The following is a 15,357-nucleotide window of genomic DNA, read 5'->3' as shown; positions in this document are numbered from 1 at the left end:
AGGAGGTCAGCATAGGTGAACTTTATTCTTATGGAAACAGGTATGTAGTGTGCTTTAGGTATAGTCACATAAAAACGCTTACAAAAGCCACAAGTTGTTTCAAAACATTTAGACACCCTTCATAAAATGGTGTCCCAGTAAACAATATCTGTTGAGTGCTCATTTACCAAGTGTACTTGGGAGTTAGTGCCAGTTGTCTTGTCATTGGTAGTTTCAAGCTGGCTTCAAACACTGTAGGCTTCAGAAAAGCTAAGTACTGGAGCTACATTTACTTCAACATAATCAAACAAAATATCACGAGCATCAAGAGGAAGATCAAAACACAGGTTAGCTATAGTGGCGTCAAAACAACCCAGGATAACATGTCTTTACATTCAAATAAATATCAATAAATATGGATGACAATGGGAAAGAAGTGGTTACATTCCAAAAGGTGACATTCAATCAACATATGACACAAAATTAAACTGAACATTCTCATCAGCTGAAATAAAAAAAGGGAAATGTAAACAAACGGGGTCAAAAGTCACTACAACGCTCTATAGATAACATAATACAAAACTTCAAAAGCAACAAACCATTTGGTTTAGGAAAACCTAGAAAAAGAAAGGCTAGGATTGCAAAAAGTGTTCATTCATAAATGGTAGAGATGGCAACAGAAGCAAAGGCAAAATATGACTCCAATCGCTGTTAACTTGAATTTTAAAAAGACTCGTTAAAAGATTCACCCACAAACAGGCTTCAAGAAAAACAAACGCACTTCACCTTCTCATAATCAACCACAGGTGTTGTTACACATTATACACATACAGTACGTGCGGCTGGGGACAAATTCATCTTAAAAGTAAAATCAAATTAAACACTTGCCTCTACGACAGTGAGAAGCTCTTAGGGTATGTTTATACAGGCGATGTCTCGTTTCAGGTTAGATTGGCTAGTGTGAGCTGTCGAACAGTTGTGCTTAAGGTGGAGAGATTGTTTAGGCCACCCCCGTGGGGTGGAGTTAAGGTGTCGAAGGTTTAGTCACCCTAAAATCTGTCAATCAGGTATAGTAATGGGGAAGATTGTCACGACGACGACAATGTAAAGGCGTAGTTGTTACAGAGTGAATCACTGGGCTACCCTGTGCTCTTCATGCCTCGTCCTGGCGAGGCCAGTGTGCAGACTTTTGTCCCAAGCCCAGCACTAAATCACTTGAGTTGTGTTCAGTGGGGCACAACGTTATGGCGCCTTCAGATACTCTGACATGACGAGTAAGAAACGTCAGCTCTAATGATCACATTTCTATTTGCAATGTTTCAGTACGTTGCAACCCTCTGAACGTGACCAAGATTCTACTTACAAACAGGACGGTTAACAGACGCAAACACACATAGGCCTTTCAAGAGCAGAGGAGTATCCTAGGAAGCAAGCTAAAACTACTCATGGTTTTCCAAAATGAACCAACCGTCTTTATTATTATTTTTTATTCTCATGAATGCTGACTTCGGTGTGCTTATCAATTCACAAGCACTTTCTACCCACTCCTATCAATATTTATTTATTTATTAAATTATACAATTGTTACATCGAGTGACGCTTAAAATGCATTCTGTCATTACTAAATGTGTAAATATGTTTTTTACACAAACATTTGATCAAATTAAAATATAGATTTTTTTTTAAAAATATTGAATCATTCGTCTTCCTCAAATGAAAGGGATGATGACGCAATCTTTGTTCGAGAGGTATCGGATTTCATTGGTCCTCAACTCACGACTAAGTAATTTTATTCAGGGTAAGTGGAGTTAGCTGCAAGTTAGCCTGCCCAGGAGCAGGTTAGTTCTGATGGATTCGTTGCCATAGAAATGTACTTGGCTAAAAGGTGAGCCACTTTCGTATGACTGGGGCCCCGAATTGAACTCGGAGTTGACCAAATTCACCTTGGTAATTACTCAAACCTGCTTCGTAGGATACCCCTCAGGAGTATAGATCATGGTTGTGTAGACTGCCATTTAGGATTAGCTTAGGGTCACATTCAGTTAAACATGCCGTTTGTAAAATGTTTAGAAACGTAGCCATTTCATAGAAACAATCTCATCTTCTACAAATTGGAGTCTGCATGTTACTGGAAACACTCCACGTCTTCCATTTCAAAACTTTATGCTCTTACTGAGTGCAACCCTGACGTATAAAAGAAACCCAGTCTGTTTAGGCCACCCGGTAGGCCGTCATGCGGGTGTAGTTCTGGCGGTGGCTCCGGGCGGCCCACAGGAAGAGGGCGGCCGCCATCATCTCCAGTGGCGAGGAGATGAGGGCCAGGTACAGGGACCAGCCCAGGGAGCCGTCCACACCGTCGGGAAGCACCGAGACCCTGTGGAGGAGGTCCATGCCAGCCAGGAAGCAGCACACTGTGCCCAGGGAACACAGACCTGGATGGGAAAGACAACAATGAATGCAACTTTATTGTTCATTTTACTTAATTGAAAACCCTTCTGCTTTGGCAAAATGTTCATGTGTATTTCATGCCAATAAAGCACCATTGAATTTCATTGAGAGAAATCGAGATGTGGTAGGCGGCATGAATCATGAATGACTTAGCTTTCATTCATACCTTTACATGTTGTTGGGTGTAAAGTTTGTGTTCGTGTGTGGTGGGAAGGTTAAAGGTACTAGGGGGCAGTATTTTCATTTTTTGGAGAAAAAAAACGCTCCCGTTTTAAACGGGATATTTTGTCAGGACAAGATGCTAGAATATGCATATAATTGACAGCTTTGGATAGAAAACATTCTAACGTTTCCAAAACTGTAAAGATATTGTCTGTGAGTATAATTGAACTGATGTTGCAGGCGAAAGCCTGAGAAAAATCCAATCCGGAAGTGCCCCAGGTTTTGAAAGCGCTGCGTTCCAATGAGTCCCTATTGAGCTGTGAATGTGTCATCAACGAGCTTACACTTTCTACGTATTCCCCAAGGTGTCTACAGCATTGTGACGTAGTTTACACATTTATTTTGAAGAATAGCCGTAGGCGGCTACATTGCGTAAGTGGTCACATGGTGGCTCCGAGAGAGATTCTCGCGTAAAATACAGAGGTAGCCATTACTCCAATCGGTCCTACTGAAAAACTAATTGTCCCGACTGATATAGCGAATAGATATTAGAAAAACACCTTGAGGATTGATTATAAACAACTTTTGCCATGTTTCTGTCAATATTATGGAGCTAATTTGGAATATTTTTCGGCATTGTCGTGACCGCAATTTCCGGGCGATTTCTTAGCCAAACGCGAAGAACAAAAGGAGCTAATCTTTTGGGAAAAAATGAACTTTGGCTATCTACCTGGGAGTCTTGTGAGTGAAAACATCCGAAGTTCATCAAAGGTAAATTATTTAATTTGATTGCTTTTCTGATTTTCGTGACAAGGTTGCCTACTGCTAGCAAGGAATAATGCTATTCTAGTCTATGATAAACTTACACAAGTGCTTGTCTAGCGTTGGCTGTAAAGCATATTTTGAAAATCTGAGATGACAGGGTGATTAACAATAAGCTAAGCTGTGTTCCAATATATTTCACTTGTGATTTTCATGAATAGGAAGATTTTCTAGGAAGATTTATGTCCGTTGCATTATGCTAATTAGTGCCAGGCGATGATTACGCTCCCGACCCCGGTTTGAGAGTCACAAGAAGTTTTAAGGGAGTTGTGAGGCACTGTGATTATCCATGCAGTTCTCAAACCTGCCAGTAGGTGGAGCACTCCAACGCCCAGTGTGGGGGTGATGCTGCGGCAGAGGCAGGCGCAAACGCCGATGAGTCCGCTGAGGATAACAAAGGCTAGGGACACCAGAGGCAGCAGGAACTGGCACCTCCACAGGTCTGCTCAGACACAGAGAAACCAACTTAGAAATGTCAGAAAAGTGCAGTAAAAAAATAAAGTTTTTTTTTGTTTCGTAGGCGGAAAAACAATATCTGAAGAGCTTTATAATGCTTATTATGAATTTATTATGAATGCGTGGCTGTGTGTGTCTCTGTGTATGTTTGCCCTTAGAGAGAAAGGGAAAGAGAAGAGGTCACGATTGTCAGTAACAATAAGAAACAAGTGGAAATTACCACATTTCCAAACCTAATTTCTATAAATCATAAGCTTTGTTTGAACAAGGTTATTACAGTAAATGAAGAAAAAAAAACGAAATCAGGATTTTTTCCCCCATAAACTGAAGTAAAATCATTAACAAAAACCTGTTTGAAAAACACAAATGTTTAGTTTTAGTTTTTTCTCTAAATTAAAGATAAAATAAAAAAATCGAACAGGGTTTTCAAGCTTCTGAATCTGGCAGGCCACACAGATTGGGTTTGAGTGGTAGGGTTCAAGCAACCGACTGTAGACGAAAGTCCAGGAGTGATGTCGGCAGAGGTGCAACTGCAGAACAGGGGTTTCAAATCAAAGTGATATTTGAGACCTCTCCAACTAATTAATTGTTAACGTTAAGCCTATGTTTTCTGTTTGTGAGTGTGATATGGGGGTTTAGAAAAGTTTATTTAAACATTTATAAAGAAATAAAAATATGCATAAACAATATCAAATCAAATTTATTTATATAGCCCTTCGTACATCAGCTGATATCTCAAAGTGCTGTACAGAAACCCAGCCTAAAACCCCAAACAGCAAGCAATGCAGGTGTAGAAGCACGTTGGCTAGGAAAAACTCCCTAGAAAGGCCAAAACCTAGGAAGAAACCTAGAGAGGAACTATTTGGGGTGGCCAGTCCTCTTCTGGCTGTGCCGGGTGGAGATTATAACAGAACATGGCCAAGATGTTCAAATGTTCTTAAATGACCAGCATGGTCGAATAATAACAAGGCAGAACAGTTGAAACTGGATCAGCAGCACAGTCAGGTGGACCGGGGACAGCAAGGAGTCATCATGTCAGGTAGTCCTGGGGCACGGTCCTAGGGCTCAGGTCCTCCGAGAGAGAGAAAGAAAGAGAGAATTAGAGAGAGCATATGTGGGGTGGCCCGTCCTCTTCTGCTGTGCCGGGTGGAGATTATAACAGAACATGTTCAAATGTTCATAAATGACCAGCATGGTCGAATAATAGTAAGGCAGAACAGTTGAAACTGGAGCAGCAGCATGGCCAGGTGGACTGGGGACAGCAAGGAGTCATGTCAGGTAGTCCTGGGGTATGGTCCTAGGGCTCAGGTCAGTTGAAACAATAGTGGCTATGTTGACACTGCCATCATGTTGATCTGATCTTGCTGTTTGAAAACCACTAATGTCACAGATGCACCTCCCCAGAATTCCCTGAATTTAAGCAAAATTCATCAAATTCTCGGGCTTAACTTCCCAAGGAAAGTTTCCGGGCCCTTTGCAACCCTAGTGATACAGCCCAACAGGATTCTCTCAATTGTGCATCTGTAAACATTTGTGAGGGATTTAGGTGAGGAGCCAAATTTAGGTGACAAGCTGTTGCGCCTTCTTCACCACAATGTCTGTATTGGGTGGACTATTTCAGCATGTCTGTGATGTGTACACCGAGGAACCACCTTCTCCACTACTGTGCCGTCGATGTGGATAGGGGGTGCTGAGTTATATAGGCAGGTGTGTGCCTTTCCAAATCATGCCCAATCAATTGAATTTACCACAGGTGGACTCCAATCAAGTGGTAGAAACATCTCAAGGATGATCAATGGAAACAGGATGCACCTGAGCTCAATTTCAAGTCTCGTAGCAAAGGGTCTGAATTCTTATGCAAATATGGTATTTCTGTTTTTTATTTTAATACATTTGCAAAAATACCGTTTTCGCTTTGTTATTATTGGGTATTGGTGTGTAGATTGCTGAGGATTTTTAATTAAAATTTGTACATTTTAGAATAAGGCTGTAACGTAACAACATTTGGAAAAAGTCAAGGGGTCTGAATACTTTCCAAAGGCACTGTGTGTGTGTGTGTGTGTGTGTGTGTGTGTGTGTGTGTGTGTGTGTGTGTGTGTGTGTGTGTGTGTGTGTGTGTGTGTGTGTGTGTGTGTGTGTGTGTGTGTGTGTGTGTGTGTGTGTGTGTGTGTGTGTGTGTGTGTGTGTGTGTGTGTGTGTGTGTGTGTGTGTGTGTAAGGCAAGACTCACATGTCCGAAGCAGGTCCTCTCCAGTGTTGTGATTCCCCGGTTCTTTGTACTTGGGTAAAAACTGCTGAGGCAGAGTAAAGCTCACACACTGTGTCACCATCTTAGGATCTGAGAGAACAAGAGACAGACATTCAATCTGATGTGGGTTGTCGACATTGCAGCTTTTAAAGGAAAATGTTCGCATTCACGGTTAAACACTGCAGATGTCCTCTCCATCAGAAATTGCCTTTAAAAAGCTGCATTGTCGACAACCTGCGATCATATTGAACCCCAAACTCAATGGCAGTAAGCACCAAATATTTATACTAATAGCAAACCCAGTGTTACTCCTGTGTGGGTATCAGAAAAAAGGAGGCTTTGCTTTATAATTCAATATTAGTATGGTGTATAACACTGATGGGCACAGAGCTGTATAACTGGTGCACCTGTGTATCCAGCACACCCTTTCCGTACAAACACCTGCAATGAATGCTGTAATATATATATATAATATATTTACATATATTCAATATAATATATGCCATTTAGCTTTACATCAATGCAACTTAGTTGTGTTCGGTGACCCGCTCTAGTGTGTGTAGGTTCTTACCAGGCTCTTTGAACCAGTGCGACTGGCCGGGCGCCTGCACACACCTCCACCACAGCCCCAGTGTGCCGTTGAGGCGGAACAGAGTGTCGCTGTAAGCCTTTTCATCAAACTCCCCTTTGATGAAGTCCTCGCGCAGCTCCGAAGCGTTGCTGGCCTCATGGTTGCCGGGCGGACTTCGGTACTGGTACCAGTGCTGTGTTCCCACGGCAACGGAGAGATAGACTGTGGCCAGCAGACTCAGAACAGAGCCAATGACCAGGGCCGTAGCGTAGCGGTTATCCACCATGGTTTGCAATTCAAGAGTGTCTGTTTGTGGGTAAAAATTATTTTACTCTTACTGCATTTGTTAGTGTGTCGACTCGTGCCCTATGAAGGGAAGTTGAAAAGTAGGGGATAAGGGCAGTCACTATAAGACATCAGCTAGTGAGTGAGCACTTAACAGCCTTGCAGTAATGTCCTTAACACTGACAGTGCAGTTCCTGTGCATGATGGTTGTTTCAGTGCTTCCCAGCCTGTGCCTTCCTTGTAGTCCAGGTCCTCACAACCCCACCATTCACTGCTTTGAAGGAGAACAAATCTGAAGAAAATGTATTGCAAACTGTCATTCAACTACATTTTAATTCAGATCTTAGACTGGTACATTTTGGCTCTGATAGTAAGATCGTGTAACGTTAGTTAAAAAAGCAGCAAAGTTACCGGTAAGCACAGACGAAAGGGGGTCAGCTAACTGTCAGTATCTTGTTAAGGCGAATGCAAATAAGCATATGGTTTTAATTATTAAGTAATGACATGCATCTAACTAGCTCACTAAACAGAAAACTATGACCCTGCTATGAGAAAATAATCAAAGTGGCAAGAATGACACATATTGCCTTTTTTCTACCGACTGTCATCAAACGCTTATAACGCTAGCTAGCTAACTGCTGCAAAACCGCCACGAGAGTGGCATGTTTCCTGAAAAAATATACATTTGTTGTGAATGAACAAAGCCACCATGCATTTAAATCGATCAATGTAATGGCTTTCAGATTAATTTAAACGATAACGTTTATAGCAAATACTATAAACATGAAGCTTATTCAACTCACGCGATAGCGTTCCTTTTCCGTAAGATAGAGGAGTTTCCACTAGTTACCACAGCGACAGAGTCAGAATTGGCTATGGTAAAGATTCATAAAAACAAAACATTTATTTTGGGTCTTAATTTAATGTTAGGCATACGGTTGGCAGTGTGGTTAGGTTTAAAATAAGATTGTATGAATATTGTAGAAATAGAGGTGTTTATGACTTTGTGGCCGTGGTAACTATTGAGGGGTGTGGCTTTTTGTTGTTGTCCAAGCATCATCATCAGACAGCGTCTTGTGTAACACTACCATGTGGGCTTTGTAGTTTTTGGCTACACATTCACCTTTCAATACACTGAGGTGGTTCTATGAATGGCGAAAGAATGGTGTCTATTTGTATGCACTAACACAGTCATGGTTCGATTCGTTTTTGGAAAAACACCGAAAATAATATCTGTGGTTTACACAGGCTTTCAGGCCCCAAGGTGACGCAGTGGTCTAACACACTGCATCTCAGTGCAAGAGGTTTTACAATAGTGTCTGGTTCGAATTCAGGCTATATCATATACGGCCCTGATTAAGAGTACCATATGGTGGTGCACAATTGCCCCAGTGTCTTCTGGAATATCTTATACTTTGTTCTATGAGATAAGGGTCATTATCTAACATCAATTTTGATTTTTTAAGCATTTATGTAATCAATCAAAGCACATAAAGGCTTCATAATTAATTAAGGTCCTGTTAACTGACTGATATTATCTCATAGAACAAAACGTATAAGATCTCCTAAGCCTGTGTCAACTAACCTCAGACCTTAATATCAGCATTTATCCCAAAAGCCTATGCTTTCCCAATAGGAATGGCTGAACTCATTTCTGTTTTTTAGGACTACGAACGGGAAAGCGCTATAGCTGTCAGTTAATAACATATGTATTTGTTATTTCCTGTTCATAGCATTTTGATATCACTCTCTAGTGGTTTCATGCTGGTAGTCCACAATATGATTCTGACAACATTCTTAAAAACAAGACCATTTCTAAGGAGGGGAGGCTGAAGAGGACGCCGACCTAGAGTTGCCCGTTGTGACACGAACTCATAGCGGGCGCAGAGTACGGACCCCCAGCCGCACTTCTTGACTCCGAAGTGCCAAAAATGTCAACTCGTCGGACAATATCTGTCAGAACAGAAATTACAAGGTTATGTTAGTATTCTAGGTTGCATTAGTATTTTTGTTCAAGCAAGCAGTAAATGAACTACAGACAGATATTTGGCGCCATGTAAATCTTTATGTCTGTTGCATGAGAGCACAATGTGCCTCTGTATAAATGATCTCATCTGTGATTTGTCATGAACATCCAGGAGGACAGACTTTTCTATAAAATGCTGTGGGTTAGTCCTGATGGTTGGGCTCCATTACTGCAGTAATTCAATTATAAAGTTGACTTGTTTTTAAGAAATGTAAAAGTCTCTCCTTTTGATTACAATAATTCTATGACACACCCGCTGACATCGAATTAGCATGATAAAGAAATCCTCATTAAAATCCATCGGTTTAAGCAAGATATTCATTTTTTTACATGGGCTGTGTCTCAATCCACCACATCCGCTGATGTTGGCCTTCCAAATCCCAGAAATTGGTCTTCTCACGAAAATGTCTGTAGCGGCCAAAGGGTTAGGCGTACAAAACAAATATGGCCGACAAATTATGGAAAGATGAGACTGACGAACATGATGGTGTTCTCCGTTTTGCTTCCAACCCCCACAAGTGTCACGGGACTCGTCTGATGTAACACTAATATGACCCCACAGAAGAAGTTGAATGGAGCTGAAGGTCGGAACTAATAACAACAAGATAACCAATGTAAAACATACTGTGCCCGTAAAACGTTTTTTTTTTTGGTTAGGAACTTTTACAGTTGGAAAGAATTGGCAAATGGAAATCAAATCGGATGGATCATAAATATATGGGAGAGGTTGAGGGTAGAGGAAGTACAAGAGTTAAAAACAAACAAAATAAAACTATTGTAAAATAAACTGTATCCATAAAATATATGTAGCATGTATAAGCTGGAAATACAGGCCTAAGCATTGTTGTTCACTAGTTTGCTCCAATTGGGGGAGGGGGGTGGTAACGAAATATATATATATATATATAATAAAGGGGGAAATATATATATATATATATATATATATATATATATATATATATATATATATATATATATATATATATATATATATATATATATATATGTGTGTGTGTGTGTGTGTATGTATGAATGTATGTATGTATATACAGTTGAAGTTGAACTTTACATACTGTAGTACACCTTAGCCAAATACATTTAAACTCAGTTTTTCACAATTCCTGACATTTAATCCTCGTAAAAATTCCCTCTCTTAGGTCAGCTGGATCATCACTTTATTTTAAGAATGTGAAATGTCAGAGTAATAGTAAAGATAATTATTTATTTCAGCTTGTATTTCTTCCATCACATTCCCAGTGGGTCAGAAGTTTACATACACTGCATTAGTATTTGGTAGCATTGCCTTGAAATAGTTTAACATGGGTCAAACATATTGGGTAGCCTTCCACAACCTTCCCACAACACGTTTGGTGAATTTTGGCCTTTTCCTCCTGACAGAGCTGGTGTAACTGAGTCAGGTTTGTAGGCCTCCCTGCTCGCACACTCTTTTTCAGTTCTGCCACAAATTTGCTATAGGATTGAGGTCAGGGTTTTGTGATGGCCACTCCAATACCTTGACTTTGTTGTCCTTAAGCCATTTTGCCACAACTTTGGCAGTATGCTTGGGGTCATTGTCCATTTGGAAGACCCATTTGCGACCAAGCTTTAACTTCCTGACTGATGTCTTGAGATGTTGCTTCAATATATCCACATAATTCCCCTTTCTCATGATTCCATCCATTTTGTGAAGTGCACCAGTCCCTCCTGCAGAAAAGCACCCCCACAACATGATGCTGCCACCACCGTGCTTCACAGTTGGGATGGTGTTCTTTGGCTTGCAAGCCTCCCCATTTTTCCTACAAACATAACGATGGTCATTATTGCCAAATAGTTTCATCAGACCAGAGGACATTTCTCCAAAAAGTATGATCTTTGTCCCCATGTTCAGTTCCAAACCCTAGTCTGGCTATTTTAAAGTGGTTTAGTTTTGGAGCAGTGGCTTCTTCCTTGTTGAGCGGCCTTTCAGGTTATGTCAATATAGGACTCCTTTTACTGTGTATATACTGTGTATATAGATACTTTTGTACCTGTTTCCTCCAGCATCTTCATAAGGTCCTTTGCTGTTGTTCTGAGATTGATTTGCACTTTTCAAACCATAGTATGTTCATCTCTAGGAGAGAGAACGTGTCTCCTTCCTGAGCGGAATGACGACTGCGTGGTCCTATGGTGTTTGTACTTGCGTACTATTGTTTGTACATATGAACGTGGTACCTTCAGGCATTTGGAAATTGCCCCTATGGATGAACCACATTTGTGGAGTTCTACCCATTTTTTCTGAGGTCTTGGCTAATTTCTTTTGATTTTCCCATTATGTTAAGCAAAGAGGCACTGAGTTTGAAGCAAGGCTTTGAAATACATCCACAGGTACACCTCCAATTGACTCAAATGATGTCAAATAGCCTATCAGAAGCTTCTGTAGCCAGGACATCATTTTCTGGAATTTTCCAAGCTGTTTAAAGGCACAGTCAACTGGAAGCCGAAGAGGGAGAGGAAATTTCAGGGGAAGATACCAATAACAAGGTGGATATCAGCAGCAACACCAAACCTATGGAGGACCTTCCCATCAGGCACAAGGAGGTTACCAGCCTGGTCCTGGACACCAAGGAGGACACGGATGAATTAGTCCACAGAGAGAGGGAAGAGGATGTGTCTGGCCACAAGGAAATCAGAACACCAACAGTTCCTTTTTTCCTGACGATCAGCAATGAAGAGGCCCAGATCATTTCCTCCAGTGTCCACAGTACATATTTGAAGATGGGAAAAGGACCCAATAATCAAACTTCGGGTACATGGAAGAACTATCTCATTCTTAATTGACACTGGAGCCCACTGTTCTTGCATAGGTGCACCATTTTGAGTTTACTTTCACTTTCTGGTACCTTATCTTCTCTCTGCAGAGACGTGCAGGGAGGAACTTTCACTTTCTGGTCCCCATCTCTCTCTCACACACGCACACGCACACGCACACGCACACGCACACACACACACACACACACACACACACACACACACACACACACACACACACACACACACACACACACACACACACACACACACACACACACACACACACACACACACACACACACACACACACACACACACACACACACACACACACACACACACACACACACACACACACACACACACACACACACACACAAAGTAGATTTTTGATGCAGTGTTTATCAGCCTGGTCTCATAGAGTAGCCGTAACATAGTACATGTACATCCGGGACACTCATATTGGCATGATATGTTATGTTAGGTATGGTTAGATAAGACAGATGGTTAGTTAAGGTAAAAACATAGTGTGGGTAGGGTGGTTGGGTAGATATATAACATTCATGTCTAGCAACCCAAAGGTCACGAGTTCGAATCTCATCACTGACAATGTTTGCAGTTTAGCTAATTAGCAAATGTTCAACTACTTACTACTTTCAGCTAGTTTGAAACTACTTAGCATGTTAGCTAACCCTTCCCCTAACCTTAACCCTTTTAGCTAACTCTTCCGTTGACCCTAACAGTAACCCTTTTAGCTAACCTTTCCCCTTACCCTAACCTTAACCCTTTAAACTAACTCCTAAATTTAACTCTAACATTAACCCCATAATGCCATCATAGACCATGAGAAAAAAGCAGGTGGTCCTAAAAGGAACCTTGAGGAACACCAAAATGTACAGTTGATTTGTCAGAGACAAACTGATATCTTTCAGACAGATAAGATCAAAAACAGGCCAGAACTTGTCCGTGTAGACCAATTTGGGTTTCCAATCTCTCCAAAAGAATGTGGTGATTGATGGTATCAAAAGCAGCACTAAGGTCTAGGAGCACGAGGACAGATGCAGAGCCTTGGTCTGACGCCATTAAAATGTGATTTATCACCTTCACGAGTGCAGTCTCAGTGCTATGATGGGGTCTAAAACCAGACTGAAGTATTTTGTATACATTGTTTGTCTTCAGGAAGGCAGTGAGCTGCTGCGCAACAGCTTTTACATTTTTTTTAGAGGAATGGGAGATTCGATATAAGCTGATCGTTTTTTATATTTTCTGAGTCAAGTTTTGGGCTTTTGCAAGAGAGGCTTTATTACTGCTTCTTTTAGCGATTTGGTACACATCCAGTGGATAGGGAGGCATTTATTATGTTCAACATAGGAGGGCCAAGCACAGGAAGCAGCTCTTTCAGTAGTTTAGTTGGAATAGGGTCCAGTATGCAGCTTGAAGGTTTTAGAGGCCATGACTATTTTCATTAATGTGTCAAGAGATATAGTATTAAACATCTTGAGTGTCTCCCTTGATCCTAGGTCCTGGCAGTATTGTGCAGACTTAGGACAACTGAGCTTTGGAGAAATACGCTGATTTAAAGAGGAGTCCATAATTTGCTTTCTAATGATCATGATCTTTTTGTCAAAGAGGTTCATGAATTTATCACTGCCTTAAGTGAAAGCCATCCTCTCTTGGGGAATGCTGCTTTTTAGTTTGCTTTGCGACAGCATAAAAAAATGTATTCTCCTCAATTAAGTTGGAAAAATAGGATGATCGAGCAGCAGTGAGGGCCCTTCGATACTGCACGGTACTGTCTTTCCAAGCTCGTCGGAAGACTTCCAGGTTGGTGTAGCGCCATTTCCGTTCCAATTTTCTGGAAGCTTGCTTCAGTGCTCGGGTATTTTCCTTATACCAGGGAGCTGGTTTCTCATGACAAATGTTTTTTGTTTTTATGGGTGCGACTACATCTAGGGTATTACGGAAGGTTAAATTTAGTTTCTCAGTTAGGTGGTTAACCGATTTTTGTACTGTGACGTCCTTGTGTATGTGGAGGGTGTCTGGAAGGGTATCTAGGAATCTTTGGGTTGTCTGAGAATTTATAACACAGCTTTTGATGCTCCTACGGTTGGGGTCTGAGCAGATTATTTGTTGCGACTGCAAACGTAATAAAATGGTGGTCCGATTGTCCAGGATTATGAGGAAAAATATTATGATCCACAATATTTATTCCATGGGACAAAACTAGGTCCAGAGTATGACTGTGGCAGTGAGTAGGTCCAGAGACATGTTGGACGAAACCCACTGAGTCGATGATGGCTCTGAAAGCCTTTTGGAGTGGGTCTGTGGACTTTTCCAGGTGAATATTAAAGTCACCAAAAATGTGAATATTATCTTCCATGACTACAAGGTCCAATAGGAATTACAGGGAACTCAGTGAGGAATGCTGTATATGGCCCAGGAGGCCTCTAATTAGTAGCTATAAAAAGTGATTGAGTAGGCTGCATAGATTTCATGACTAGAAGCTCAAAAGACAAAAATGCTGTCATTTTTGGGGGGTTAAATTGAAATTTGCGATCGTAAATATTAGCAACACCTCCGCCTTTGAGGAATGCGTGGGGGATATGGTCACTTGTGTAACCAGGAGGAGATAAGCCATGTTTCTGTCAGTCCAATCACATCAAGATATTGATCAGTGATTAGTTCATTGACTATAACTGCCTTGGAAGTGAAGTAACTTACATTAGGAAGCCATATTTTGAGAACCAAGACTATTTATGCACAATAAATACATTTGTGAAAAGTTATTGTTTTAGAGTTTCACTTTATGGGCTTTATAGGTTCCTAGGGTTCATCTCCAGGAATTTACTTAATTTATTGGAATTGATTGGAGTGTCTCTAAATAGCAAAATGCCCAATACAGTACAACGTTTGTAGTGTGTGGAATTAATAGCTAGGGTATCATATTATTATGTTGCTCTATCATGAGGATGGTGTTCCCCAAATGAACATTTATGTGGGATTTCGTGCTGTTAACACTGTTTGACAAATAATGCAGAACAGACAATTAGCCACACTTGGAACTGAGTACCGTGTCGAGGTTAGGACTCGTGTTACCCCAGACACTTGTTGATGACAGTTTTGATCTAATAGGAAATAAACTTACCAATTATATTAGTGTTACCATTCATTTGAATGACTTTTAAAACACTATTGTACAAACACAGTTCAAATTAAACTTGAGTTTTCAAAGAAATTAGGGTTGGACATGTGGTGGTTGCCACTGTTGTTTTATTAGCAATTGTTACTAACAGTCATGTGACCTCTTCATCTCTTTCCCTTTCTCTCTCAGGCAAACACACAACGTACTGTACACACTCACGCAGGTCAAGGTCTCGGCACGTACTTGTGCCACATTATCATGCCGATGCATTAAACTGTTGTGAATCACTCCCAATAACCAGGTTTTTATTGCTGCTCTTTTCCTGATGTAGGATGTTGTTGGAGAGCTCTAACTCTATGACTGTTGTCTATCTGATGGCACTGGTACAAGGAGTCATGACAGTTCGCGTAAACCACCTGACAAATACGT

General features: G+C 40.9%; 1 protein-coding gene across 4 annotated transcripts; it reads right to left on the bottom strand.

The window, feature by feature from the left end:
• Positions 1 to 6: 6 nt before the first annotated feature.
• LOC124001590 (claudin domain-containing protein 1-like) lies at positions 7 to 7,992 on the bottom strand. Of its 4 annotated transcripts, none has more exons than XM_046308508.1 (5): positions 7,774 to 7,992; positions 6,686 to 7,262; positions 6,097 to 6,204; positions 3,716 to 3,853; positions 7 to 2,411 (listed from the first exon to the last, which is right to left on the bottom strand). In XM_046308508.1, exons 2-5 carry the CDS (start codon positions 6,969 to 6,971, stop codon positions 2,191 to 2,193), a joined length of 753 nt encoding a protein of 250 aa, XP_046164464.1. In that variant the 5' UTR covers positions 6,972 to 7,262; positions 7,774 to 7,992; the 3' UTR covers positions 7 to 2,190. The 4 variants fall into 4 exon arrangements, with proteins under 4 accessions (XP_046164464.1, XP_046164465.1, XP_046164467.1 ...); XM_046308509.1 differs by having other exon boundaries at positions 6,686 to 7,241; XM_046308511.1 differs by lacking the exon at positions 7,774 to 7,992 and adding an exon at positions 7,382 to 7,741.
• Between the last annotated feature and the right edge of the window lie 7,365 nt (positions 7,993 to 15,357).

Source organism: Oncorhynchus gorbuscha, linkage group LG17, assembly GCF_021184085.1.
Source record: "Oncorhynchus gorbuscha isolate QuinsamMale2020 ecotype Even-year linkage group LG17, OgorEven_v1.0, whole genome shotgun sequence".
Classification (NCBI taxonomy): Eukaryota; Metazoa; Chordata; class Actinopteri; order Salmoniformes; family Salmonidae; genus Oncorhynchus; species Oncorhynchus gorbuscha.
Note: the sequence above shows the minus strand (reverse complement) of the source record. Positions and strands in the feature narration are given on the sequence as shown.